General features: G+C 47.2%; 5 protein-coding genes across 5 annotated transcripts; 3 read left to right on the forward strand and 2 right to left on the reverse strand.

Annotated features, from left to right (window-relative positions):
* Positions 1-1,806: 1,806 nt before the first annotated feature.
* Positions 1,807-9,673, forward strand: RhiXN_00069 (leucine aminopeptidase; the record flags this gene model as incomplete). Its single annotated transcript, XM_043319888.1, has 25 exons — positions 1,807-2,452; positions 2,509-2,531; positions 2,583-2,638; positions 2,695-2,794; positions 2,939-3,093; positions 3,148-3,285; positions 3,335-3,380; positions 3,433-3,558; positions 3,618-3,783; positions 4,020-4,033; positions 4,235-4,286; positions 4,340-4,438; positions 4,502-5,725; positions 5,993-6,473; positions 6,985-7,086; positions 7,149-7,169; positions 7,221-7,380; positions 7,798-7,988; positions 8,040-8,121; positions 8,171-8,356; positions 8,432-8,495; positions 8,551-8,757; positions 8,828-8,994; positions 9,056-9,353; positions 9,414-9,673. The coding sequence occupies 25 exons, from the start codon at positions 1,807-1,809 to the stop codon at positions 9,671-9,673; spliced, it is 5,064 nt and encodes a 1,687-aa protein (XP_043178900.1).
* A 1,482-nt stretch (positions 9,674-11,155) lies between these two features.
* On the reverse strand, positions 11,156-14,939 carry RhiXN_00070 (Pyridoxal-dependent decarboxylase conserved domain; the record flags this gene model as incomplete). Its single annotated transcript, XM_043319889.1, has 11 exons — positions 11,156-11,855; positions 11,912-12,207; positions 12,260-12,811; positions 12,846-12,978; positions 13,027-13,579; positions 13,633-13,745; positions 13,795-14,032; positions 14,150-14,168; positions 14,221-14,319; positions 14,375-14,569; positions 14,658-14,939. The coding sequence occupies 11 exons, from the start codon at positions 14,937-14,939 to the stop codon at positions 11,156-11,158; spliced, it is 3,180 nt and encodes a 1,059-aa protein (XP_043178901.1).
* Positions 14,940-18,542: 3,603 nt separating this feature from the next.
* On the forward strand, positions 18,543-20,068 carry RhiXN_00071 (peptidase inhibitor i9; the record flags this gene model as incomplete). The annotated part of the gene is made up of 8 exons (XM_043319890.1): positions 18,543-18,667; positions 18,738-18,932; positions 18,988-19,099; positions 19,165-19,227; positions 19,289-19,322; positions 19,379-19,447; positions 19,504-19,876; positions 19,930-20,068. 8 exons carry the CDS (start codon positions 18,543-18,545, stop codon positions 20,066-20,068), a joined length of 1,110 nt encoding a protein of 369 aa, XP_043178902.1.
* A 236-nt stretch (positions 20,069-20,304) lies between these two features.
* On the forward strand, positions 20,305-21,994 carry RhiXN_00072 (L-sorbosone dehydrogenase; the record flags this gene model as incomplete). Its single annotated transcript, XM_043319891.1, has 5 exons — positions 20,305-20,758; positions 20,812-20,913; positions 20,969-21,190; positions 21,246-21,629; positions 21,681-21,994. 5 exons carry the CDS (start codon positions 20,305-20,307, stop codon positions 21,992-21,994), a joined length of 1,476 nt encoding a protein of 491 aa, XP_043178903.1.
* Positions 21,995-22,197: 203 nt separating this feature from the next.
* RhiXN_00073 (kinase phosphorylation protein) lies at positions 22,198-24,666 on the reverse strand (the record flags this gene model as incomplete). Its single annotated transcript, XM_043319892.1, has 10 exons — positions 22,198-22,747; positions 22,803-22,960; positions 23,013-23,140; positions 23,478-23,499; positions 23,558-23,575; positions 23,636-23,681; positions 23,743-24,165; positions 24,222-24,342; positions 24,391-24,515; positions 24,569-24,666. The coding sequence occupies 10 exons, from the start codon at positions 24,664-24,666 to the stop codon at positions 22,198-22,200; spliced, it is 1,689 nt and encodes a 562-aa protein (XP_043178904.1).
* Positions 24,667-27,524: the final 2,858 nt, after the last annotated feature.

The following is a 27,524-nucleotide window of genomic DNA, read 5'->3' on the forward strand; positions in this document are numbered from 1 at the left end:
TTTATGAACATACAAATTATACGTAAAAATTATGCAGCTACCATCGAGAGAGGATTTTCAGGATCTTCGTTGAAAACTGGACGATGTCCTCGACCGTAGCCAGGCTCGAGCCCAGTGGTACAGTATGCATGTTCGGCCCTTGACCACCTAGACGCGGAGAGCTCGGAGCAACATTTCCATCGAGAATCGGTCTCGACTCCGACCAGGGCTATCAGAGACCATAGAATGGACAGCCCGTTCATGATTGAGCATGATTAAACACTCGATACAAACTCATGGCCTGGGCAAAGGTATTGTGGCAACATGTAGTAGGAGAGAATTCCAGTCAGTGTCGTCACAAATCGAACAGTCTCACTGATAATCGAGGTCGATGGCGTTGATCGGAATGCTAGATGTATATAGTTGCGAGCTTAACATGCTGGATTGCGTGCTCGGACGCGTGCCTTGAGAGCCCAAGTCTATCTGAGGCATGACGTCTTTGATTAGTCGTTTCGAACATCTAACCCTAATGCATGTTTAAAGAGCAATCGAAGATACCTTTTGACGAGCCGAATCTCCGATATCTCTCATACTCGGCCTCGGAGCGGCCGTGCACAACCTTCATGTATATTGTCACCGTTTCTTAAAAACGTGCATGAAATCAAACGTGGCTTGATACATTTATCTGAACCTCATTATTACTACTATGTATCGATGGTATATCACCCAATCTGTCATGTCAACATATGGCTGACAGTTTCTTCAATTACAAGACCAAGCACGGTTATTTTGGTAACAAAGTTAGTCTCGCTGAAATACAACAATTCTAAGAATTTCCATCAATAAATATGACCGACTTCTTGAATCATGAGACTAACTTTAAGATGATAGAAGGACCCTGTAGATCTGTGCGGAAAGATCCTCGTAGGTATCGTTACCACGTAACAAATGCCGCTGTGGTACACGTACATGGGCTGTAAACACGAGGCAGTCAGAGGAACTGGATGGCGGCAGCACGATGTGCAAAGCGAATTCGGCACAAGGTTTGATTTCATTCATAGAAAAGAAGAGCGTGTTCGACACATTCAGACCTTAGAAGGTCTCGCGCATGTTTTGATTACGAGAAACATCATACCCAGTGGGAGGTGCGCTAACGAGATATAGAATCAAGGGTGGGGCTGGTGATTTGGACTATGTATAGAACACAATTGAAATGTCTGCGAGATACAGCAGAAAATACAGTATTTGTTCGCTATAAATAATTCCGTTGTCCATCTTCCAGCCCCTTTCAGGCGGGTTTTCATAGGGCTCTAGGAATTGAAACCGGAGTGGGGCCGCTATTCGACAAGCGTGGGTTCCCTTATTCTAATTGGTGTCGCGTGATCCAGACGCCGCTTTCTCTCTTTAAATAGTTATAACAAACGAGGTACACGTTCTTTCCGATCCGCAAATGACTAGGGCTATCCCCGTAAGTTGACTATTGGGTCCAGTGGGCTCCAGGCCCCACCTTAGCTTGAATCTAGATTTCAGAATTTTCCGCACGTTTCCAGGATACAAACCGAGGTGTTCAAAGTAACTTGTTTTAGATGACCACATGAGCCTTGCCGCCAGGATATATTTTATCTTGGGGGAGGACCGATAGATTGAAAAGCTCAACGTGTGGGGTTGCGGGGAGACTGTCACAACTTGTCAAGGTTCTGACCCATTCCTGGCATTTATCAGTTCATCAGTACCTCCGCAATCACAGATCCACTACTGACACAGCCACAGATGACACCAAGAGGGATGCCGATTGGTCACTTGTTGTGCACGTGAGCAGCAACCCACATGCTCCGCTTACTACCCCGTGCCCCATCCGCCGCATATAACCCCATTGTCCGAACTCTGAACTTGCGCCGCACTATGGTTCACGACGCTTATCTAGTACCTATTGACCCTGCAGCGCCTGCATCGACGAGCTTGCCTTCGATTGCCTCGCTGTGGCAAGGGTCCAAGCCAAAAGACAAGGCTGGCGAGACGAGATTGTTTTACAACGTGGACAACGATGGCCGATTGGCCGCTGCTGTCTCGCTCGGGACAGGATCCAATTCCAAGACGCCCGAGGCACTCAAGAGAGCTGTCGGAACGGGCATAAAGAAACTGCGAGATGCGGGCGCAACTTCCGTCATCGTGGATGGATCTTCCGATCTACATGCTGCCGCTGTCGGAGCCCACCTTGCGCTGTTCAAGTACAATCACCTCAAGACAGCACAGAAGGATGCCGTTCCTTCGGTCTCCGTTAGCCCGTCAACTGGCGCCACATCTTCGGGCGAATTGGGATGGGAGTCCGGTATCATATATGCGTACTCGCAAAACCTTGCGCGCGAGTTGATGGAAACCCCGGCCAACTTGTTGACTCCTACTTTATTCGCCGAGCGTATTAAGAAGGAATTCGAGGGTCTCGAAAATGTCGAAATTAAAGTACGGGACAAAGGTGGGTTAGGTTAGATGACTATGGCTAGGAGAGATTACTTAGTACTTCCCGTAAAGCATGGGCCGAGGAAAAGGGAATGGTGAGGTTGATATAGTTTCCACATGGTTATGAATACTGAATATGCGCCAAGCGCACATTCCTTTCGGTTGCCAAAGGCTCCTCTGAGCCGTGCAAATTCCTCGAAATGTATGTCACACAAAATATCGCCAATCTCAGCCACTGGCTTACGATCGCCCAATTAGCCACTACAAGGGTGCTTCGGAGCCCAACGCCCAGCCATTAGTGTTTGTCGGAAAGGGGATTACTTTCGATTCTGGAGGAATTTCGCTCAAGCCTAGTGCAGTACGTCCAGATTGCAACCTATTTTTTTCGTTTTTATTTCCTGCTTCCAGTATGCTCCTTTTGGGACATGATAGAATTCACATCATGCTCCACCTACGTATAAATTAATAGAGATGCTCACTAACTGCGCCTTCTATTACATAGAACATGAAACTTATGCGTGGCGACATGGGTGGAGCAGCTGCCGTATCTTCCGCCACTCTCGCAATTGCCAAACTCAAAATTCCGATCAACGTGGTCACTCTGGTCGCACTGACGGAAAACATGCCTGGTCCAGCGGCCAACAAACCAGGCGATGTGTGAGTTTGCGGCTGTAATCAAAGTGAGGTTGAGCTGATTGTCGCTGCTCATAGTATCTATGCGATAAATGGCAAAACTGTCGAAGTCGATAACACTGATGCTGAAGGCAGGCTTATCCTTTCTGACACCCTCTGGTACGGATCGAGCGAGTTTAACCCTCATACTATTATCGATTGCGCGACTCTCACCGGGTGAGTTTCATGACTGTCAGTTTGGCGGTCTTTGGCTGATTGAGCATAGAGCAATGGATGTTGCATTGGGAACAGTTTATAGCGGTGTATTCAGCGTGAGTTTCATTTTATTCAATCAGAAAAGTTAAATATTAAAGAGCAAAAAAGACGAGTGATACTCTGTGGAATGAACTTAATGCTGCTGGTCTAGCTGAGCATGATAGGTTCTGGCGTATGCCGCTGGACGAAGCGTACGGACCTCAGATCTATAGCTCGAACGCAGACTTGTGCAACGTATGTACCATCTCTCTTTCCATTCAAACTAAAGACTTACGATTTTTTTGAATTGATAGACTGGTGGAAAGTCGGCTGGCTCGTGTACGGCCGCACTATTCCTCAAGTCGTTTGTCAAAGGCATTGCATCCGAGGACGACCAAGGCGAGGCGGCAGTTCGATGGGCTCACGTCGATATCGCAGGAACGATGGACACTCCACGGGGAGATGCCTACCAAGAAAAGGGTATGACAGGTCGACCTGTGAGAGCGTTTGTAGAGTTCGCGAGACGGTTGAGTGGGGGAAAGTAGAGCCGCATTTATTCTACATAAATGGGTGATTTTAGGTTGCGCAAGGGAACCTAGCTGAAATCAATTTGAACTATATAAAAATAGCTTATGAGAAGAACGCATATATAAAGAGATATATACATCACTATGCGTGAAATCTAGCGGTAATAACTACTGACCCACCATTCCTAGTCCAGTGGTTAAGCGTACGTTATGTAACATCCATGTGATGTAACTCTCTGTGTCTCGAGCCGGTTATTTAAATCCACCACCGGCAACCCTCGAATTCGTCGTGATCATCAGTGATATTTTGTTTATATTTTACTCGTCTACTTTCTGTGACTTGTCTTTATGCTCTATAAGGTTGCTTGGAGGTTGCTTGGAGGTTGCTACCACCCCAAAAACAGAGCAACAGGCCCAGAGGTTTCATAACCGGGATCTGGGCCTACCGGTATAATGGTAAGCTACTTTACTATCAAAGTAAGGTAATAGTACTCACATTCGTATCATAGGTCACTTCTTTCGGAACCGCCTACCTAAATGTGCAAGCATCTATGATGCAGGTCAAATGCTGGCTGATAAAATACCTCGTGATGAAACAGAGAGAGAGAGTGAGCTTCGTATTTGAGAAATATGACATTGATCGGAATAGCTTATTATAAATTTTCATTAAGGATGGATCCAGCAGACAATTATGTTGATTGAGAATGAGTTACTGTGGAGGGCCGAGCACGGGATCCCTACGTCTGAACAAGTGTTTGCTACCCCATGTGGGACTGATGCTGGGTCGCATTTATGGAAAATTCCTATCGATATCTCTCTCGACCATCTCGTTGATGATCGTACTGAGGTTGCGTTTATGGACATAATTCCTGACTACAAGTTAGACTGGATGTATCCTACTAGATATCGCACCAGACTCACCTACGTAATCGACTTGGAAGATCGAGCCTTCACCATCAACGGCATCCTTCACTTTCCTTTTCTTAATATGCCACAAAGTATTGCGGAATGTGTGACCATGCATTCTCAAATTAGGAGGAACGCTTATTTCAACATGAATCTCAGAGGTGCAATATCTTATTCTATGTCTATTCGAAGATGGCCTCGTTCGTTTTGTACGCCTTCTGAAGGGCTCCTCGACTTGTATGATCTACTCTCGCCTACGGTTATGGGCCTGGAACAGTGGCGTACTCGTTCATGGGAGGAACTAAATGCGTCCGAGTCACTCTCTGTTCATCTTGCGGCTACGATTCTGCGTGACCAAGCGACCCAGATTCAAAATCCTGATTTTTTCCACAACAACGACCGCAGAATGTTTGCTTACTATCAATGGCAGCTGATCACCGCCGCTGCACCCTTGGCGTTCGATTTAGCACTTTTGTCGGCTCGTTTCAAGTTCGGTGCTTTCAATCCACACATTGACATTAGCCTAGATCCAGAAGACCCGGGTATCTCAAATTTGTCATTTCCGGATATGGAACGTCTCAATGTTGTCGGTTGGACACCCCCCCCTCCTATGTGGTTCCGGGGTTGCTTGATCATGCTACGCCTTCGACTTGATAATAATCAGTTCGTAAAGGCCGAAGTCTCTCGCATGGTACAGGCGTTAAAAGCCAGCCATCGAGGCAGGAGAACCGGGATTTTGTTCGATGGTCGCAACGTGCTAGGAGTTGTGCTTGATGCTGTGCAAGTATTTCGTTCCCCGCCACTCCCTGTGTATGACCACCAAATGAAATTGATGGATGGGTTTCGACTATTGCTCCGTCTCCTGAGTCCCTGTCTAATGACTGATAAGACCCCGTGGCTCGCTTCTGCCTCTCAACCAGCTCGGTCTTCTCTTCGTCTCCCGGTGGAAATTATTATTCGAATTGCTCGATTAGCTGTAGAAATAACTTGTACATACTAGAACAATCTAGTATCTTCCATGTAATCGAGTCAGTGCGAACTAACCAATAAGCTATATGCGCAGTAAAGCGCAGTAAGTACGCGTCACCCCTATAAGTGACTCGACTGGTTGGTTCACGGGTATATAAGGGGGCTTGTTCTGCCTCCTAACGACTCATCCTATCCTCTCTAACTCTCACTCTCGTTCATACTTTGTAATTAATTAAATCAATAATATATATTTGTTTCTATATACAATTTACTTCTTTCTACATTAGCTGATAGTAGGACTTACGCGGTGCTACCGTATGTTTCATCTGCATTCCGCCATGTCTTCTTTACATTTCCTCGATTCCAAAATATTGTTCTCCTTTGGCCAACTCGGGGAGGTGCATTCTATGCATTTGACACCTACAAGCGAGAAAATTGTTGTATATACTTCAACCGGCATCTGAGAATCGTTCCCGAATGGAGTTTTAGATTCTACCATCTCCAGCGTGGACTCGCTTCCAAGTTTATTACGCCGACAGAGTACGCAAAGGCACAAGACTCGAGGAAAGAGGAGCTTGAAAGTGATCAATGTCACAATTTATGTCCTACAATGACGCATATATCTCGAATGAAGCTACGAGTCTTGGACGAGTACGTCCCGTGTTTAGACGAGCCTATTATCCCGGAGAAATCTGCCGTAGCGATGCAGCTTGTGTTGGGTACTTGGACGCTGGATCGGATAAAGGTTTCGAAAGAGGTCGAGGCTTGGTATCGGGGTCATGTGTCCCAGCAAGCGATATAGCATCGGGAAGCATTAACATCCAAGTAACGTTCGATTTAGTTTAAAACCGTTGAATAGCTCGAAGTGCTTTGCGTCTGAGTGTAGCTCATAGTGAGCAATACAATGGGACATACTTAATGCAATCGCTGTAGCAAGACTATTGCGTTATTGCCTGCTTGATCAAGTATTCTATTGGTTTAGGCGTCAAATTGGAATGTCCTCTGCCTACTAAGTATATGCGCCAACAGTCTTATGAATATATGTTTTTTTCATCGTGGTGTGATGAGAGTAAATATGCAAACAAAACAAGCCAGTCTTGCAAAATCGATTGAGAGGCAGAGGCACGTGGCCCGTCACATGGGCAAGAGAACAGGCAACCCTCAAGACCGTACGCTCATGGAAGAAAGCATGGCACGAACACTCAGAGTCCAGAGTCAACTCGAAATACTACATTCCCCGCCCACCCGCTCTCAAATTACATCCGATCTTTAATACTAGCAACCTGGGCAGGGACCTCGAGTGCCGCCTCGTGCAATACCTCACGGGGCACGGACATTACGGAGAGTACCACGCTCAATTTCACCATGACGTCGATCCCAGGTGCGCCTGCGGGGAATCGGAAGAGACCATTTTCCATTTAACTACCTCCTGTCCCGCTGTAGCGGGACACAGGGGGATACTGAGTGAGTTTTCCACCAACATTAACGATCCCACACTGTTTGGCTCCCTTGCAGGTCTCGAAGCAGTCGCGAAATTCATTGCCAGGACGGGCATAGGTCGAAGACGAGGAGGCCCGCAGGCAGCCGCTCAAACCATATAGTAGATACGCCCCTAAGGCCGCCACCCCATTCCAGCCCTTACGGCCACTACCCCGAGTTAGGCCTTAAGCCACCTGTACGTCGCCACGCGACATTACTTGTTCTCTGACCGTGCTACTTTTCTCGTTTGTTTTCCTCTCTCTTTCTTCTCTGTTCTGCGCCTCTTTCTGTAGCTTTGGCGGTTCGGTTGTGTTTTGTGAGCAGTTTGCCTTGTTTGCATGTAGCTCCCATAGTTATTTTATGGACGTGTATCAAAAAAAAAAGAGGAGACACGTGGTGGTGAGCCTAAACGGCCACGTGCCTCCATGACGAGATTAATTCACACGAATCTCGAATTTCGATTCAAAGACCCTTATATACCTGAGGGGTACCGTCGGCCCGATGATTCACTGTTTTTTTCTACTCGCAGCACCAGCCATTTCTGCCGCTCGGAAACGGCCATCTTTACGATATTAACTCGGAATTTCACTGAAAAATGAATGACGAGCAACAGCCGCTTCTGGGACCTACGCATGTTCCGCATGAAGATGCATCACTACCTCCGCAAATCGCAGAGAGCTCTGTTCGCCGCCAAAATGCAGATGATGAGGAATCCAAGGCTTCCACGACGCCCCTTCCCATGAAGCAAATTTCCATTTTGCTGCTGATGCAATTATCCGAACCTCTTTCATACACAGTCATCTAGTAGGTCTCTCATTAGCCGTCGTAGAATGCTGAACAAACAACATCTCCAAGTCCATTTGTCGCTCAGTTTGTAAATGAAACGGGAATAACAGGCGGAGATGGGAGTAAAGTCGGCTACTATGCGGGCATGATTGTGCGTTTCTTCGGTCCCCTCAAGTATGATAGTATTCAACGGATTGTAGGAGTCGATATTCTTCATGACAGAGAGCTTGTTCACGCTACAGTATGGCCGGGTGTCAGACCGGATAGGTCGGCGCCCAGTGCTCATGTTCGGGCTATTCGGGCAGGCACTATCGATCTTTTGTGTTGGGTTATCGAAGCAGTTCTGGCAGTTAGTGTTCTCTAGGGCCATGTCTGGTGCTTTAAATGTGAGTGAAATCCTTTACCTATTTTTTCTGGCCATTTTCATTGCTATATACAAAATCTAATGTTTACTCACCCAGGGAAACGCTGGGGTTGCAAAAGGTATGGTAGTGGAACTAACAGACGAGACAAACCAGGCTCAGGGTATGTGTCTTGCATTCGGCATATACACGGGCGACTTTATCTTATTCATTTGTAGCATTCGCTTTTCTTCCCATCGTCTGGTCGACTGGCTCGACGCTGGGTCCTTTCCTCGGCGGAACATTGAGCCACCCCGCCAAGCTTCTTCCAAGCGTGTTTGATACACCCTTCTGGAACAAATACCCATATTTTCTGCCCTGTCTTATCTCGGCGATTTACTCGGCCTGTATCTTTGTTGCAGGAGCAATGTTTTTGAAAGAGGCGAGTGGATATCATTGATTTCCCTATTTAGGCACGAAATTGATAAAGTACGGTCTAGACTCATACCGTGCAAGCCAAACAAAATGAAAATCATACTACCGAATACGGCACTGTCCCCACCCATCCACCACAGCCAAGACGCTCCGTGTCAGTTCGATCGGTTCTGACAAAGCGCGCACGTGCCGCCATCGCGAACTATGCCTTTTTGGCATTTAGCGATATTACCTATCTTGGTTTACTGGTGTGTTTCTCATATTTGATCGAGACAGAGTACTTGTCTAAAATCCATCGTGTTTTGATAGCCTATTGTGTTCGCTGTTTCTGTAGAAAATGGTGGACTTGGGTTCACTCCCCGTGCAATCGGTCTCATTCTCGGTCTCCAAGGGATCATCACGGGCCTTGTCCAGGTTTTCTTCTTCGCGGCCATCCATCGACGTCTGGGTAGCAAGAAGCTCTATGTGACAGGATACTTGTGCTACTCCTTGCTGCTTCTTTCGCTGCCTATTATGCACGCGCTTGCAGTGATGGAGATGAAACGTACGATTTGGGTTGTTCTCGGTTTACATATCGCGCTCTCGTGTCCTGCGTTTATGGCATTCAGTGAGTTTTTGTTAATAGGGGTTTGAATGTTCGCCGGGTCTCATACGTCGTACACCCAAGGTTGCGTAGCTATCTATGTTAATAGCTCTGCACCGTCCAAGGACTCGCTGGGAACCTTGAACGGAATATCTCAGACTATCATCAGCGTTATTCGAGCTATCGGACCTGCAGCCGCAACCAGCTTGTTCTCTCTATCGATCGAGAAGAACATACTTGGTGGGAATTTCGTGTATGCGGTACTCTTAGGCATAAGTTTAATAGGTGTCTATGCGAGTCGATGGCTGAAGGAGGTAAAGAGGGCATACGAGTCAACTCGGTAGATTACTGTAGACACAGCGAGCAATAGACATTTTTTTGCCCTTTTTTAATAGCAAGTTTGGTGGATGCTGAATGCTCCACTTCTGGTTCAGCAAGGGAAAAATATTCCATATTTTCGATACCACTAAACAGCGGAAATATTGCGGGTTCATTTCACAGAGGTTAGATAGCTTAGATCATGATACATTCTAGCGCCACCAACGCAAATGTGGACCAATCTTTTTTACACCAAAAGAACGCGCACGATTGCAGGATACCTCTGGGAAGCCCGACAGAGATATTTGTGCCAAGCGGACTTTAAAGTCTCAGAGAGCGACGCATGTAATCGAGTTGAGGTTGGAGGTATCGAACCAATACACTCTGAGTTCTGACGGGCCTCTCGATATGCCGGAGGGCAACGACCTTTTGATGCAGGCTGTCATAGGAGACTGACATTTTGTGGTAGATGGAGAAGACAAATGCGGAGAAAACGAAGCTTGATATAGGTATTATATAGCACTGGACTTGGGTGGCCTTCGTTTTCTATTTTCAGCCAAGGATTATCTGAATAATTTTTGATTTCAAAACGAGGTATGGATGATTGTTTAGAAATACCAATCAGGTCTGATTGTTAGGATGGCGGGCAATAGATTGTAAGGGTTACGCGATCACTGTAGGTCTAGTTCTGGTGTATGCGTTACCCTTACGATACACCGTTACCCCTCTTAGCGTTACACTTGTACCTGGTGCTCTGTTCAGGCTGATTACTAACTATATACGTTCATTTGGTTTCTTCTGTTTACGCATGTATCGACCCGGGCACCTTATAAGGTCCCGGGACTTCCACCCACTCTCCTCTGTCTTTACTCTTAACATCAATATCGAGTGTGTGTTACGACTTGTCATTTAGGCGACGCCGTCGCCGACCGAGTCACATATATACATCCGATAAGTAGAGACCTTACATAGATATACGGTGCGGCTCGGGGCCGGCGAAGAGTCACAGCGCGAACTTATTCACACACGATTTTCATAGTGTTTATCCATTCTTTCTCTCACTACACGACTTTGCTCCCCGCGTGCCGGCGACACTGACAAGAACAAGTCGATGTGTTTGTGTGTGTGGGGGGGGGGGGTGAATTTCGATTCATTTTAGAATGCCTTAATTGTCCGAATGAAATTTCAAAAGAAATGTTCTCTTAAGACATGTAACGTCCACCACTCGCGCTCACACTATTCACTATAGGATCTCATATATCCTTCTAAATCACCTTGTTTATTGTCTTCACAATATGGCGCCACGCATTGGTACTCTGGATTCCCTATCAGTGTACTTGGATCCAAAACCTTTAGTACTAAAGAAAGGGAGTCCGCGCCCACTTTTCGGTAGCATGATTTCGATTTCTGGCCAAGTGATGTGATTTGTTAAGTTGTCACGCCAATTGTATAGGTCAAGATCAAAATTCACTTCATTTATTCAGTAGTTAATCACACATGTCATCAGCCTAATGGTACGATCTGCGGTGTCCACCTCCGGCAGTATCGTGCCCAATCTTCGACAAATTCTCCTCCAAGTAATGGCGCCATGCGACCTGTTTCTCGCGTCGCTTGTGGTACGGGTCGACATGCTTGGGCTCCTCGGCGACAAAGCTTCGCCGTGTGGCGCTCAGTCGCTGCTCGAGGGTCTTCCCGTTGACGGATTCTTCTTCGACCTCGCCAGGATTGCCATTGAGGAGAGCAGAGTCCGTGTATACCATATCGCCCAAGGTCATTGTACCAGAAGCTACTGGTGTGGCCGTTGAGAACGGGGCAGTAAGTCCGGGGCCGTGTGCGTCCGTGCCATGTGGATCTTCGAAGATTGAGACCTTGAGTTTCTGGCCCGACTTGAAGAACCGCGGGGTGTTCGGTGGTAATACCGGGAAAACAACGTTTTCGTGGTAATCATCCAAGCGAAGAATATAACCCTTGGAAAGGTTGTCGCCGGATAGCGTGCCGTTAGTGAGGACGAGTTGCACTTGATCGGATGTAAGCTGTGCACTACCCGGCGAAACCAACATGTGGTCGATATGTCTTTGCTCATTCGTGCCGTAGAGGTAGAAATACATATACTCGGGGAAGGCGCCGTCCAAGTACTTGGAGTCGATTGGATTATTCTTGAGAACCTTGACATTCGTGACCTGGAAATTGGAAGCATAGCGTGGAGGTCTGCATATATTGATTCAATTAGTAAAGTGGTATCCTCTTCTATATGGTGGACTAACGGCGGTTGGTTCTTAGCGGGCAAACCCTTCTCCAACATGGCCTCAAATGACCCGGCAAGTATGCTATCAAGTTTGACGTCTTTGGTAGTGCCGATGAAGAAAGTGGCCTTTGGGTCCTTGGCGCGCTCGGCCCGGTAGGTATCCATCACGCCCGCAGGGATGTCGCAAGAGAGGATGAGTTGGTGTCGATAATTGGCCATGTTGAACATAGGGAGAAGGGTGAGATACGGCTTATCAGTGCCTTGGAGGACAAAGCGGAAGTCGTCCTCGGTGACGGTATTTCGGAACAAGCATCTCTGCAACAGGAAATAAATTTATGGTTGAACTACGGAACCAGACGGTACCAACCTCAATCTCCTCATGAGCAATCTTCTTGAAGGCGTCCGCAATACTCTTGGTGAAGTTTGCCACTGTGGGGAAAGGACTCATGACGCAGTTGACGAGGATGTCGAGGTCTTGCGCTCCTACTACGCCAAGTCGTTCCTTCAGACGAGTGCAGCATTCGCCGTACACTTTGTCCTCCATGAAAGTTGACATGATGAAAAGGGGTTTGTCAAAAATGTTGTCCTCGATCTTGGTAACACTGAGCCGCTCATAGATGCGAGTGTTGAGGTAATTCGACTCGACCACATCTTTATTAATCTCCCCGTTTGCCAATCTAAAGTTGCACGCGAACGCGTTGATCGACAAGTCGGAGCCCATTTCTCGAACCAAGGCCATTGCCTTATCGTCGCGCACAAGTTCGAGATTCGGACGATTAACAATATTGTCTCGGATGTACTCGCGTTGCTTTTGAATCTCCTCTGGGGTTCCTCCGTCACGCTCAGCAGGAATGGCGTTAAGAGGAACAACGATCAGGTTAGGGTCGCCGATATCCATGGTGACCCAGTTCGTGTACATCTAGTAGACAACCCGTAAATAGTTAGTCATGTACAAAGTTGATACAGTATATGCTTGCCTTAGTACAGCTAAACATGGCTTCGCCGAGCAGGGATCCATACCCATTCTTGTGCAGGCCAATCACGCGATGGGAAACCCAGGCAGCGACGGGGGCAGCTCCAGGTTTGCTATGAAAGAAATTAGTTATTTATTATTCAGGTCACACCATGACTCACCTTCCTTCAACCCCATATACACCTACACTTTCGTCACCGTCCGAGTCTTTGTAGACGTCAGGATTCAACCAGGTGACAAGGAATCGCATTCGTCCATCCCGGTAGCACAGACCTCCGGCGGGATAAGGAATATATCCAGACTTGTGAGGATCGATCGTGATCGAGTCGGCGTACTTGAGGTGGTCGAGTTGCGTGCGCGTGTGATCACTGAGCGCCAGCTCGGGCACGTACTTGTTATCCGGGTCGATGGGCAAACCCCGCCCAACCTTTTTCTCTTCACGGAGTAGAGAGGTGAAATAACCTCCCCAAGCTGCATCAGCATGTATAGCAAACGAAAGACCTTTTTTCTGATATTTTTCCCGGAGCTCCCAGACGTCCTTCAAAGGATCCACCGCGCCATGTTCAGTAGAGCCCATGATAGCGACCACAGCGTATACTGCTCGTTTCTCATCAAGACATTCCTGGAGAAGCTTGTCGAGTTTGGAAGAATCCAAGCGTGCATTGATATCAACTGGGATATCTATGATGTTATCCGAACCAATTCCGGTGATAGCTGTTCTCGAATCAGATAATGTGATTTCTGTAGATTATTATCTTGGACTTTACCTGCACCCTTGGGCCATGAGTAATGTTTGGTGGCCCCTACAAAGTACCTATTGGGCAGCGTAATATTAAACTTCTTTTCGAGAACATCTTTCCCCAAACTTTGAATCAAATACCTAAACGAAACCATGTTAGCAGTGTCCAAGCTACTGACTGCAAACTTACTTGTTCATTGTATCGGTCAAGAAGCTCGACGAGATGTCGAATTCTTCTTCGAGCCTCTCAGGAATAGCGAAAACTGTTTCCGGTTTGAGATTTAAAAGTTCCCAGGTGCTGAGCTCGGAGAACAGCTTGATTTCGCCGGTACAGAGTTCAATCATAAGCCTGTCCCTGATGCTCTCTAAGGGTGCACCTGGTTCGAGAGCACATGCTAAAGACAATGGATAGAACTTGAGGTTACGAGCTACCAAGTAACGAGTTTAGCCGATACACTCTATTGATTCAAATGTTGGTCTTACCAGCCCTAGAGAATTAGGAATATATATTTAGTCTGAAGTTTACTATGAACATATGAGCGTACCAGATGGATTCGAGGTTGGCTATGGAGCCCCCACAGGTAATGTGGCCCCAAGGACGTGAGCTATCAGTTACCGAGATGTCATAGCCCAACATCTCGCACAATTGGAGCCCCACCTCGAGCTCGATAACGGTGGTGAGTGGACTCGCTTCCGTCGCAACATTGTTGGGGTTCTTTGAGGTGTGGATCAATCGGTTGGCACAAGTGAAAAGACATCTAAAGACATACAAACAAAGTGGTCATCAAATAACCGAGCAGAGCGGGCATCGATGTGTCATAGGTCATATGAGCGTTGTAACGTGGAGACCAGAACGGGATCGAGTGTTTCGATAGAGCCTCGGTCAGCTCCTTCAGAGATTCATCGAGGTCCCTGATTTCTTGTTGAAAGGACGAACTGGCTTGGATTTGTTGATCGATAAATTCCTACGCAGATAATAAAAAAAAAAAGAAACCACATTAGTTCAGACATGAACGCGGATCGTCCTGAAAGACCTTGAAAATCAATACTTACTGGGTCTTCTGGCTGGAAGTTTTTGCGGGCTTCCTCCGTCCGGTCAGCAATGAAATTGAAAAAGTTACGAAGGAACTCGGTATTTTCGGCTTTGGGGCCTAAGAACCAGGCCGCTAGACGATTATGACGCTCATTAAGATGTTCGAATATTGGCCCAGTACGGCTTCGAACATGGCCTTGCTGTTGCTGTTGCTGGGGTTGGCGCTGGGGTTGGTGCTGGGGTCGGAGATGGGGTTGGAGATGGGATTGGAGATGGGACTGAAGGCGATCGTGCGGAAGCATATTGGAGAACGAGAGGGGAGAACGAAACCACGATGTATGAGACGGGATCCTCCCATGCTTTAATCCGTCCGTCGATATTCACGTGCTATACTTTGTAAAACAATATCGGTACCATCGTGGTAGGCGATCCAAGTCTCGCCACAATCCATAACGGCGGTTTGATCCCACAGACGGATACGTACGAGCGCGACCTCATTCTAAAGCATTCGCAGAAGACCCCTCGAAATCTGCGGATCCGAAAATGGAGATTGATGTTAATGGAACTCATCTGTGAGTGAGATAGATATTGGCCTCATATATTCGACCCTGGCCGTCGCCCGTTCAAGACGAGTAGCCATATTAGTTCATATCCTAACCGCTCCCCCAAAACACGGCATCCGACGAAATGGATAGTTGTGTCCACAGTCTATGGTGCTGGTGTGGATATTCGGCACGTATGAAACTGTATGATTAGAATCGAAGCCAGCGACTTAGTGAGTGCGGAGCCAGAGTTACTAGATCGAGTTCCGTGCATCCAATTTTGCGCATCTGACAAGAGACTTGATTGGTGAGATGATTATACATGTGTATGAATATGACGTTTGCTAAATCTGTTCTGGAGGAGCATGGTGTCCATGTAATCGTGGATGTAATCTGCACAAACTCAACCTGTCTCACGTGAGCTCCTTGGGCCAAATAAGTCTAATCATAACAGGTTCTTGATCAAACGCCAACCCGAGTAGCAAGGAGCATATATGAATTGCACCCCTGTGCCTAGATGCTAACCACCGTCCTGCGTTCGTAATGCTTCCTCTGATTTAGTACCCCAAATTCACTCGAAGACAACCTGGCGACATAAAGCTCCATTTGGCCGTGTCTCGCTTAGAGCTCATAACTTCACAAGGCCCACACTCGTGGGATTTCGCCATAGAAGGATCCGGAACCGGGCCCCTGCGAAGCCAGTCAAGCCACGGTCGTCGAAACGAGATCATTGGGAATAATCGAAGACTCAGCCACCGCACGCCTTCGAGTGATCTTCATTATGGATTACGCAGGTCCATAGATCTGGATCTACCCCATCAGCCATCTCATTTATCAACGCACCGATGGCGAGCTTCATGCACCATATCTGGTCTGTTATGTCCGCGCACTTATTCCCTTGCGTCTCCCGTTTCCTATTAAAAGCAATGATGTGTTATCAGTGTACCCGAGAGGTGGACCAGACTACTGGATAGGTTGTAGTGACAATTTTTCTGTAGACAATAATATTACGGACGCAGTCGCTCGAATGTTCCACGGCGTACAACCAAGTCTTTATGGGGCATCAACTCTTGGTGGACGTACCCAGGCTATTGATACCATGTGCTAGACTATGCCGAAGATCTCAAGAGCATGGACTTTAGTGATTTAACTTTGCTCACGACTAGCTACCCCGTATGGTCCATCTGAATAATCATAATTTAGAATCTGGTGGGTCGCCTATATGCAGGGGCGAGGAAGAAGGCCGCTTTAGCGGTACAGGCCGGAACAATACAATCCTAAGTTGGGTGTGTGCCATACGGTACGATACCCGCCTTTGAGCCAGCAGCGCATATGAAATAAATGGCACGTTGGTCTACGTCCTATTGCTTTCTATTGATTGCGAATGCACAACCTGCATGCACCTTACCACTCCCCATTAATATATACCGTATTCGTGCCTACTGATCAAGATAATTTATTCATATCCACATGTCATTTATGTATATGGTGCACCAGCTGGTCCTTGAGTAGCTTGGATATATAGGAGAGCAACAAAATATAACCAAAATAAGATAAAATTCAAGTTTCCCGCGAGTAGTGCAGAACTGATTGGAGCACTTGCAAATACGGAAAAGTGAGCTGGAAATTCTCCGGAGTGATTTGGATATCCAGCCCCGCGGCTTCAATACGCTCGCTCAGCTTTACGAGTCTCCGAGCGCCACGGAGATTTCCGGGGCCGTGGACTCTATGGGCACATGTATTATATGTTACCCTGACTAAATTTGAAGTAAAGTGTGATCTGGGGCCTCTTTGTTTGCCTGTATGCTCACGGAAGGGTCAACATCTGAGGATGGGGGTCTATTGTGGATGGAGGATGGCGTCCAGCAGTACCATGAAACCTTGCTGTCTCTGTATGATCGCTGCTTTGTTGGGACCCAAAAGACTTTGATCTCCAAGTTTCAAAGGCGGACAGTACTTCAGTTGTCATGTGTTGTAAACCTCGACATCGAAAGTGTCATGCAACTGAATGACCGAATCTACCGGTATGTTCGCCATAGGGTGACCTGTTTATTTATTTGTTCATAATATCTACCAGAAGTGATATCGTTGATGAATTGGTCACTCCAAGGAGCTTTGCGTTTCGATCAGCACAAGTCATTGGTTGTATTATCAGTCTTGTTGCGCTGACGTACTATGAAGGCCAACCCCTTGAAGGCACGCTCCCCGAGGCCTGGCTGAGGGATGAACGAGCTCGGGAACATACGGGCTTCCTTGTACTCCAATCAGGATATGAGCCAAAGGCTTTTATTTAGTCCCCATTTAATCGTCCTTTTCGTGTTACCCTTCAGCACTGTATATGTGGGGAGACTGGAAAAGCACGGTGGGATCTCATCAATTCTGAATCGAAAGATGGAAGGAAAATTGAGCACCAATACATGTGGGAACCTCTTGGCGGTGCACGCAACACGACCGGGGAACTTCTCTCTGATAAGTTGCTGCGGTACCAAGTACGTGAAATGCACCTAGCCCATCAAGAAAGTTCATATTACCAGTCACTATGAAGAGCCTGTATAGTGGAAAATAACATCCAGTGCCAATGATCAAAATTTAGTATGTTTCTATCTGATTTACGTATCACTTATAGCGTCTAAGCCGGAGTGAGATAGCTTTTAGCCGGCATGAAACCACCCCCGACGCGTTTAACTCTGGAGGACCTGAAGTCACCAATTTGCCAATTCTTGCAAGCCAATGCATATGGCTCATCTTCGGGTCCTCTGGAGCGCTCGGCAGGTCCGAGTCACCAGATATTAATGGATTATCTCTGTGCTTCCCGAATAGCCCTGGAGCATATCGGAGATAGGTCTCCTGATTTAAAACACCCTAAAAAACTCGTGATCGAGAGTAACAATGGATTTGGTCGAGTAGAAAATCCAGGAATCATGCGTGGAATCGGCCAGAATTTGTTCAGTATGAATTACCCCGTCGGGCTGCTCCGTTTCGGCCCAACTAAGTAGGGAGTACAAACGGCATAGGCATGCCGTTATGCCAGCCTGAGTCTTTCCTAGTTCACATAACTTTCTCACGAAATCTCATCAACAGAGAGTTCTGACACCCTATATGCCTAATTTGGAGGTATACCTATAAAGCGGCCATATTTCCGCTTGGTAATCGCGCATACATCATCATGGTACATGTGCTCAGCACTTGATAGCGAAGAATTGTGTACATCTACATATTATGAATCGACCGTTCCATATGCTCGTGGTCCATTAGAAGTTGTACCACGATATGGTGGGTACGATTGAACGCGCACTCTTATCCTACCTTGGGATTAAAATAACGCGCAGTTGTCATACAGTTAATAAGCACCCTACCTTCGTCATGCTTTCAAGACCGTTAATCCTACTATTATCTGTCGTCTGTTCGGGAGTACTCGCGACACCAACGGCCACTAAGATTCCAATCCTGAAGCACGCGGGCAAGGTAAAAGAAAATTCATATATCATGTAAGCGTCATTCAAAAAAACTAATTCGTACCATACCTGTGGTCTAATGCCTATGACTGACGCCACCTAGACAATTGAAGTCGGAAGCATCAAAATCTGCCCACTTATCCCGCCTACCTAAATCCGGATTGGATATAAGTTACACTTATGACCAAGTCTTTCATGGCTATGCTGCTAGGCTCGACTCTAATACATTGGAATACATTCAGCAATCGAACGATGTAGCTGCCATATTCGAGGATGGAATCATAACAACGGATATGGCGTGAGTGTATTCTTTACTTCGAATAAATCGACCATTACCAACATATATTAATTAGCCAGCCTATCTTAAAGTCGGATAACACAGGTCCGTTATCTCGATCAAAGCCTAACTTGGAAAATATTAGGCAGGCAAATCCGGCGGATGTAGATGTCTACGATATCGGAACTGTGCGTTTGTGGAAGTAGCTGGATTGAGGGCACACCCAAGCTGACAATGTGATTGAAAATCCTAGGGCATATACACGGCACATACGGCATTTGGTAGTCGGGCTCATTGGGGAGCTACCTTTGGTGGTGTGAGTAAATAATTTGTAGTCTGTTAACCCTTATCGCGTCCCAGCTTACACTGTACTGTAGTATAAGAATGCCGATGGTAATGGCTTCAGTACATGTGAGTGAAGTGGATTGAAGGGTTAATTCGGTATCAACATAATCATTCGACGTCAGGTATAGCAGGAATTGCTGTGGGCGCCACTTATGGGGTGGCTACTCAGGCAAACGTTTATGCAGTTAAAGGTATGTCGTTCACAAGTATGAGTATAGAAATCCTAACGATTTTGGATTGTTGGCAGCACTATCGGACGCAGGATCAGGAACAATCTCCGACTTGGTCGCAGCTATAAACTGGGTTATCTCAGCAGTAGCAACTTCTGGTCGACCATCTCTGATCATGCTGAGTGCTGTTGTCTCGGCTAATTCTGCTTTGGATACCGCAGCGGTCTCCGCGATCAATAGCGGAATTCACTTCATCGTCCCCGTGCCCTTATCGAGTTTGGATCCAGTGAATAACAGTCCAGCACGTGTACCTGCCGTTATTACCGTTGGGATTGAGGGACAGCGATATTCGTCGATAACAGATGTATGTTCAAAAGGGACTGCAGTCACATGTCCCTCAACCGAAGGTCCCACAGCCACCAGGATGCTCAGTAGCTCAGCCGTACCCATGTAAGATATTTCAACCCATTTCCTCATCGCTTGACTCAAATGAATTGCGATAGGGCACGCGTGGCGGGTATCGTCGCAGCTGTTATTGGAACCTATGGCAATTCATCGCCTGCTTCAATCGCAGCTCAGTTGCGGGCCCACGCATCCAAGTCAAATTTCAATGTGTGCCCCGTCATAAATGACCGTTGGTAAAGGGAGGTCCAGGAGAATAAATTAGTCTCGTACTACGTGCATACATGTGTAAATAAATAATGAACGCATATCAAAAAAAATTAATATTTAATGTGGCGGTACTATGGAGGTCCGATAAGCGCCGCCAAGGCCAGTGGTGCCAAGTGATAACCTCAGTCCACAACGTCATTTCACGGAATTCGCATATAAAGCCTGATTTCCGCAGCACGCATCGGTGCCTCGCGTACCTTTCGACCATGCTGGGGGCACTAGGATCTGTGATTCTCACGGTGGGCCTTGTATCGGCTGCCCCAACGTCACCCGGGGAATGCAAACCGCTGTCTTCTCTCTCTTTCGCTCACCGACCTAATGTAACAAGTGGACTCTCTACCCGTGTAATATTCAACGGACTGAAAAGGCCGCGCGGCTTGCGTATTGATTCGTTGTCGAACCTCCTGGTCGTCGATCGAGGCGTTGGAGTGGTGGCGCTTTCGTATCGGAACGATTCGACATGCGTTGGCTGGGAGAAACGTACGGTCGTGAACAATGAGAATCTGAATCATGGAATCGAGATCGGCCCGAGTGGAGGAGGGAGCAACCAATATTTGTATGCGAGCACTAGCGACAACGTCTTGCGATGGGAGTACGATCCAAGCAGCGTCGCGGTTGTAGGAAATCCTGTCACGATTGCGTCGAACATGTCGAACTCTGGTGAGTCGTATGCGATAAGGCGGGTTCGAAGTGGTGTGAACGCTTTGTGATAGATCATACCACCCGCACCTTGATTCTACAACCCCAATCTGGAAGTACATCCCAGTATATCATCGTTACACGCGGGTCTGAGTCGAATCTGGACGAGGGCGCTGGTAAGTCGAGGCGCATGTCGTATCAGCAGCGTATATCAAACTGACTGTGCATCAGCCGAAATATCCTCTGGTCGTTCGCAAATCCGCCGTTTTGCGCTCAATAGTTCCCTGCCAAGTGGCGCAGGCTGGGCTTGGGAACAGGGCGAGCTCCTTGGCTGGGGCCTACGCAATGCAGTGGGCATTGCTCTTTCTCCTGACGGAGAAGACTTGTGGGAGGTTGAGAATAGCTCCGACAATGTCTTTTGGAGAGGGGTTGACGTTCATCACGAGAACCCAGGTAAGTAAAAAGCGGGGTTTTGAATAGGGCGGAAACTTACCTATTCGCGCTACAGCTGAGGAACTCAATCGTATTCCTTTGAACAACATATCAACCATCCCGGATGCTCAAAAGTTCTACGGTTATCCATGGTGCTATACAGCTTGGGATTCGTCGGCCCTCACCGCGTCTTCCTTTACATTCCAGACTGGATCCCAGTTCTCCATTCGCAACCCTCCTGAGACGCCCGACGATGCATGGTGCTCTGTTGATCAAAATAACATCAAACCAGTACTGTCGATGCAATCTCATTCGGCACCATTAGATATCGTGTTCTACAATGCGCCCTCGGAGGGAAGCGAAGGATACGACAATGCAAGGTTGTATGCTGTAAATACCGAGTGGAACGGTGATGCGTTTGTGAGTTTTCATGGGAGTTGGAACCGGGATCCGCCGACTGGTAAGAGCATTGGGATTGTCTCTAGACTCAACATGCTAAAATTCTTGCTAGGATACAAGGTGGTGAGAATACCTTGGAATAATGGCGCTCCTGTCGCCTCGGCAGACTCTCGAAATGGCTACGAAACTGTCGTGGGGGCACCTGATTTGTCCCAGTGCCCGAACGGGTGTATTAGACCTGTTGGAGTGGCCTTCGACCGTCTCGGGCGACTCTTCGTTAGCTCTGACACGACCGGAGAAATATTCATAGTAGAGAATTCGAATGCGCCGGACGGGGAGTCCGATTCGTCTAGTCTTGCCAACAGGGTTAATCTAGCGGGTTTAGTAATGGGGGTTATAGGTGCCATTGTAGTTGGGTTGGTATAAAGTGATAACGATGTATTTGTTTTTTTGACGACTTTGTTATACACGGATAGCCGATACCCTGTAACTGATGATAAACACGACTCTATATGTATGATACAAGAAAAGGCGCTTACATTAGTATGAATCGAATAACAATGACAGTTTGTAACAAGCGCAGAAGAGAGCACCTGGAGGCGAGGCATTGAAGGAGTTGACACCTGTTGTCAATCGCGGCGATCATCACCATGGTGTCGTCGACGGTGAGGGGAACGGCTTCGTCGCTGTGGATGACCTTCCCGGTCATGGAGACGATCTTGGGTCGAGGGAGATGCCGATCGCCGACGAGAATGTCTGTATTCCGTGTCTCGATCCCGATACCTATCCTCGCGCCTGTCTGGTCGCAGATCTCTGCTCCTTTCCCGTTGTTCGAGACTCTGATCCCTTCTCTCATTGCTTCGATCCCTACGAGGCCTTTCCTTACTTCTGGACCTATCTCTTCCTCGCGCTTTCTCCTTCTCTTCTTTCTTAGCCGCCCTCCTTTGCTCCTTTTCTGCCCTGCGCTGCTCCTTCTTTTCTCGCTTCTCCTGCTTCTCCAACGCTTTTCGGGTCTTTTCGATTTCTGCTTCAATTATTTTTTCTTTGTCTGATGGCTCCTTCCCGACTCCTTCTGTCCCAGATGGCGTGGCGTTAGCCCCCGTGACTGGGGCCGCATTAGCTCCAGTGGCAGGGCCACTGGTAGTGCTATCCCCAGGCTTTGGCGCCGGTTTGAATCCCCTAGGAGATTATTGAGCACTAATGAATAGCGCTACGTCAAGCAAGTGAGACTCACAAAGCAACAGCCATAGCCTCGGCCTCTGCTTCTTTTATTTTTCTAATCTCCTCGGCCCTTTCCTCGCTTGTGCTCTTTGCATCTCGATTATACCAATGGACGTCTTTGTTTTTCTGCCATCTCCCAGTCGGTGCATTAATCGAATGTCCAAGGTAATTCTGTTCATGGTATTGATATTGGTTAGGTGACAGTGCTTATTTGACGGCTCACCTCACGGTCCTTGTCAGCTGATACATCTGACCATTTGAACTCGGCTTGCCCGCCTCGAGTCCCTCCTCTCGTAGGTTCGTACATGACGCGCAGTGAATGTGGTGGATATGTAAAAGAGGATTGGTTCGCTGGTTTACGAAGCGTCACACAACAATAGTCACGTGATAACTTGAGCGCTTGAGGTTTGGCTTACTTGCTCCTACTTTCTTTCAGGGCCGCTGCTCTTGGTACACTTTTCGCTTTATTTTTCTGCTACTATGAGTCAATAGCTTTTGATATGTGCTAGCATTTACTGAAATGAAATGGGGATCCACCAAAAAGGTCACAAAATATTTCACCGCATTTCTCGCATAGCTAGAGCCGAATACTTAAGACTAGCGACCCCGTAGCGCATACACAAGATCTCAAAAATTTCAAAAAATCACATTTTATGCGTAGGTACTCATGCAAAACCACATGAATCACAATCCGCTCCGATCCACCCGCACTAGACCAACTTAGACAGTGACGCCACGGTATGTGGACATCTGTGCTTGAAGACGCACAGTCTGGCCAGGGGTGAACTGGTAGAGAAATTGTACGAGTCAGTTCAAGTTTCACTGCAATTCGACTCTGTCACTAACCTCAGTCAAGCAGTAGTCATCGCTGTAGTCCATGAAGTTGTGGATGCTGATAGAAAGAAGGTAACGTCAGTCCCAATGTGAACTAAAAGCAGCTTAGATTGACTCACGGATCAAGTCCTCCGCCTGGGCAGGTATCTTTGCCTGCAGGGCAGCCAGAGGTAGGGCCATTGGGACCATCGGATTGAGGAGGGGTATCATCAACGTAGTCGCCAGGCGCAGCGCAACCGCCCTGGAAAGTATGGTACAAACCAACCCAGTGTCCAACCTCGTGGGTCAGAGTTTGACCCAAGTTGTACGGCTCAGCGGTACCTCCGGGCACACTCGAGTACCGGATCACGACACCGTCGTCGCTCGGTGCACCGGAGTAGGATGATGGGAAAGTAGCATATCCCAGGAGACCTTGGTAGCTCGAGGCGACGTTGGTGAAGCCGACCGTGTAGACATTCAGGGCATTTGCACCACCCTTTCGCAATGACTGCTTCATCGCAGTTTGGTAAGAGGTGCTCGGGGCCGCTCGTTGGAACCAGTTACTGAAAAAATAGTCAATTATTGAGTCATGGTAGCCATTGGGATAAAGTGAACTCACGCATTGGTAGTACGGTCGGTTCCTGCCAAAGTGAAGGTGAGCCCAGTGCCAGCATAGCCGGCGTTGAGTACGTCGATGGAATCGGTAATTTGCTTCTCAGGAATGTTTCCTTGGCTCAAGGCTAATACGAATTAAATTAGAGAACCCTGGAAAGATAACTAGAACTCACATGTTCCAGACTGGAGGACGTGCCAATACACAGGAATGGTCGCTGCGAACTTGGCATTAGCGCCAAGCTTAGCGGACACCTTGTGGGAAGCAAAGTGCGCCTCGGCAGCAGCAACCTCCTCTGCGCTATTGTACTCGTCAGTGGGACTGGTGTCATGGGAATGGATCTCTTAGCGCACCTAGGAGTAGACGCACAGAACAGTGTGCGATTGCCGAAAGGCACAGCGAGAGCCGAGCTAACGCCAAAAGCAAGGGTAACAAACGCAGTGAAAATCATGGTTGACCAAGTGACCAGTAGACCGAGGACCAATACCTGGGGATGGAGGACATGGAGCTACTCGTCGCTAGCTTTTATGCTAACTACTGCCGGTGTTTTGCATGCCAAGTTTAATTGCCACTATGGCGAAGGCAGACGGAGTACATGCGTGATACCTAAGAAGCAATCGAACACCAGATGGTCTGTGTCTGCTGATCCAGTAGCACGACACCGTGGAGCTCCTGGGGCGGCCGTGGATATGAAATATATCGACTAATATGGTATCATTTCATTGACAAATGATGTGTCGAACCGTGTGCCAAGCCTATTGTTGCATGTTGAGCTCGCGGAATCTACGATGGAATTCGGACAAACGCGACACTTTACATTTGACTCAGAGATATACTCAGCATTAATCTGGTGCCGCTGATAAGTATGAATACCCAATTTCATAGGCATCGGTACAAGAGCCGTGGATGAGATAGAGCTTCGGTAGTTGATCTAGAAGCAGGGATTCTCTTCACGGTTAACATGTTCACGGATATAACGCAGAATCACAAACAAACCGCCCTTCGTATCGCTATCACTGACAGCTGCCTTGATTGCTCGTACAAGGAAGTAGAAAACGAAACGAACGAGCAGGCACATGCCAGCATACCAGACCGTTATCGCATTATTCCGTACATTACCAGCAAATGCATACGTGCCGGGACGAATAGGGGATTGGAGAACGTAAGAAGGTCTGAAATTGCGGCTAATGTGCTTCCATGTTACATGTGCAAGGATTCGGCAAGTCTCCTTCTATTGCCTATAGGTGGAATTTTCGAATCTTGCTCACGTGGAGCTTTCGTAGCGGCATCTGTTCGGGGAAATTGGTGGTGATTGATTCTCTATGATACTTGATCTTATCAATAATATGTCCTTCTGTTATTCGGATGTTCGGCCTTGCTTATCCTTAGATCCGCTGATTTTGCTGGCATTCTCTAGAGCCAAATGGGTAAGCCGTCAAATACTCAGAGTGACCAATTTGTTCGCACTGATACCGCATACGCCGTTGCTCCTCGACCAAGATCGCTAGGTTGGGAGACATTGAATAATCTGGATTTCTCGTATCTGCTGGTTGAATTTAAAAATAGGAACAAGCAAGGCCGAATACGGAACTGATGTGTCTCTCGTCAAGCCGACCAATGGAAGTGCGGCCGACGACCTCATGAATTTGGCTATCTTGTATCGGCTATAGGTCACGAAATATTTGGCACTGGCTTGTCAGACGATACCAATATTCGTCACCCGAAAGTTGTAGTGGTATTCCTTGATGTCTGGAAGTGCAATGGATTCGAATAATGAGCCTACGTTCATATACACAATTCGTTCACTGGGGGGAAACAACATACCGAGAACTAGGATGGAGCTTCAAGTAAGGATGTACCTTATTGAAAAATACGATATACTGGTTTCTGCCAACACGCTCGACTCAGGGAGGATCGAATTGGCGGGTATATGCGTAGTAGCATGCATCAGCCCTGGTTATACATGGAAGAAAACCATGTTCTCTGTATAGTATATAACTTGAAGGGAGGTATTTTGATCCCGAAAACTGGTCTTATTATCTTACTTTCGCTCCTACTCAGTGTTTTCGTGTATTTAGTATAGAGTTGCACTATAAGCGAGACTTATCTTATACCAGTGCAAGTACTAGTGGAGGCTCTATAATACAAAGCAAGTGAGAAATTAACAAATACTATTAACCATGGGCCCGAATAGCACCAGGGTTGAGCCTGAGCGTGTGTTTTGAAAGCCTCGCACACATACAGTATTTTAAGAAAAATAATGCTCATTACTATACTTACACAGGATAGCTGATTACTGTGCAGCTACCAATATTGGGATGGTCGTCACCAACGTGATGTTTAATCCTACTACTTACTGAAATGCTGCCACCATATGATGCTTCGTCAAGGGGAGTTGCAATTGCAACTGATCCGGTGTGGTTTATTGAAAGTAGTGATATTGCCCTAAAGATTTCCAAAATAGGATCATCTTGATCATGAGAAGAGCGTGCAACCCGCAAAACTATCCCTGAGAGTTGCTGTTCCAATCAATCCCTTAAAAAACGGGCGCTTGGATGAAGGATACACTGAATGTACTGTGTCCACTACTAAAGTGGCCATAGAGCCGTTCCAACAAACTTGGCAAGTTTGGTACCTGTGAGACCCAAACTTAGGAGGTTGCGCTTGGTAATAGTATGGCTGATAGTGATATGGTAATACCAACCACATAAAGAAAGTGTAAAAGCATCCGCAAAAGGCACCTGGTTGTTTAGCTCCTGGGATCAGGGAGGCCGGTGCAGGGGCGGTAACTAGCCCTTGGCCTTGGCTGCCCGAACAGACCAGTAGTGAAATGTGACCGCTACACCTCGGCACTTAAATAGCTGAAGGGTACAAAAGCAGCCTGCGATTCCGGCCTCTGACCATATTTATAACCTCCCGAGGAAACCATATTTGACATGGCAAGTAAGTATCAAGCTATAATTTTCGTTTTAAGAGACCATGTATTTATTTCTGCCATAGTCTGCGTCGTTACGTTCTATCCAGGAGCTTCCGAGGAAGATATAAAATATTACCTTGATGAAGTTGAAACATATGGTATGGCCTATTTTGCTATGATACCAACATCTCACTCCGCAAGACAGGTGCCACACTTAGGCATGAGTACGAGAAGGAGAGTAAACAGGCGGTCCTAGAGGCAGAGCCCTGTGAACAGTCTTTTCTTAAGAATGAGAATATTGTGTACGAAATTGGTAAGTCAAAATACCTGATTCATATATAGTAGAGCGCCGGTGATAAATAGTTTTGTAGTGACCATTTCAAAACCTCGGG

Source organism: Rhizoctonia solani, chromosome 4 (assembly GCF_016906535.1).
Source record: "Rhizoctonia solani chromosome 4, complete sequence".
NCBI classification, from domain to species: Eukaryota; Fungi; Basidiomycota; class Agaricomycetes; order Cantharellales; family Ceratobasidiaceae; genus Rhizoctonia; species Rhizoctonia solani.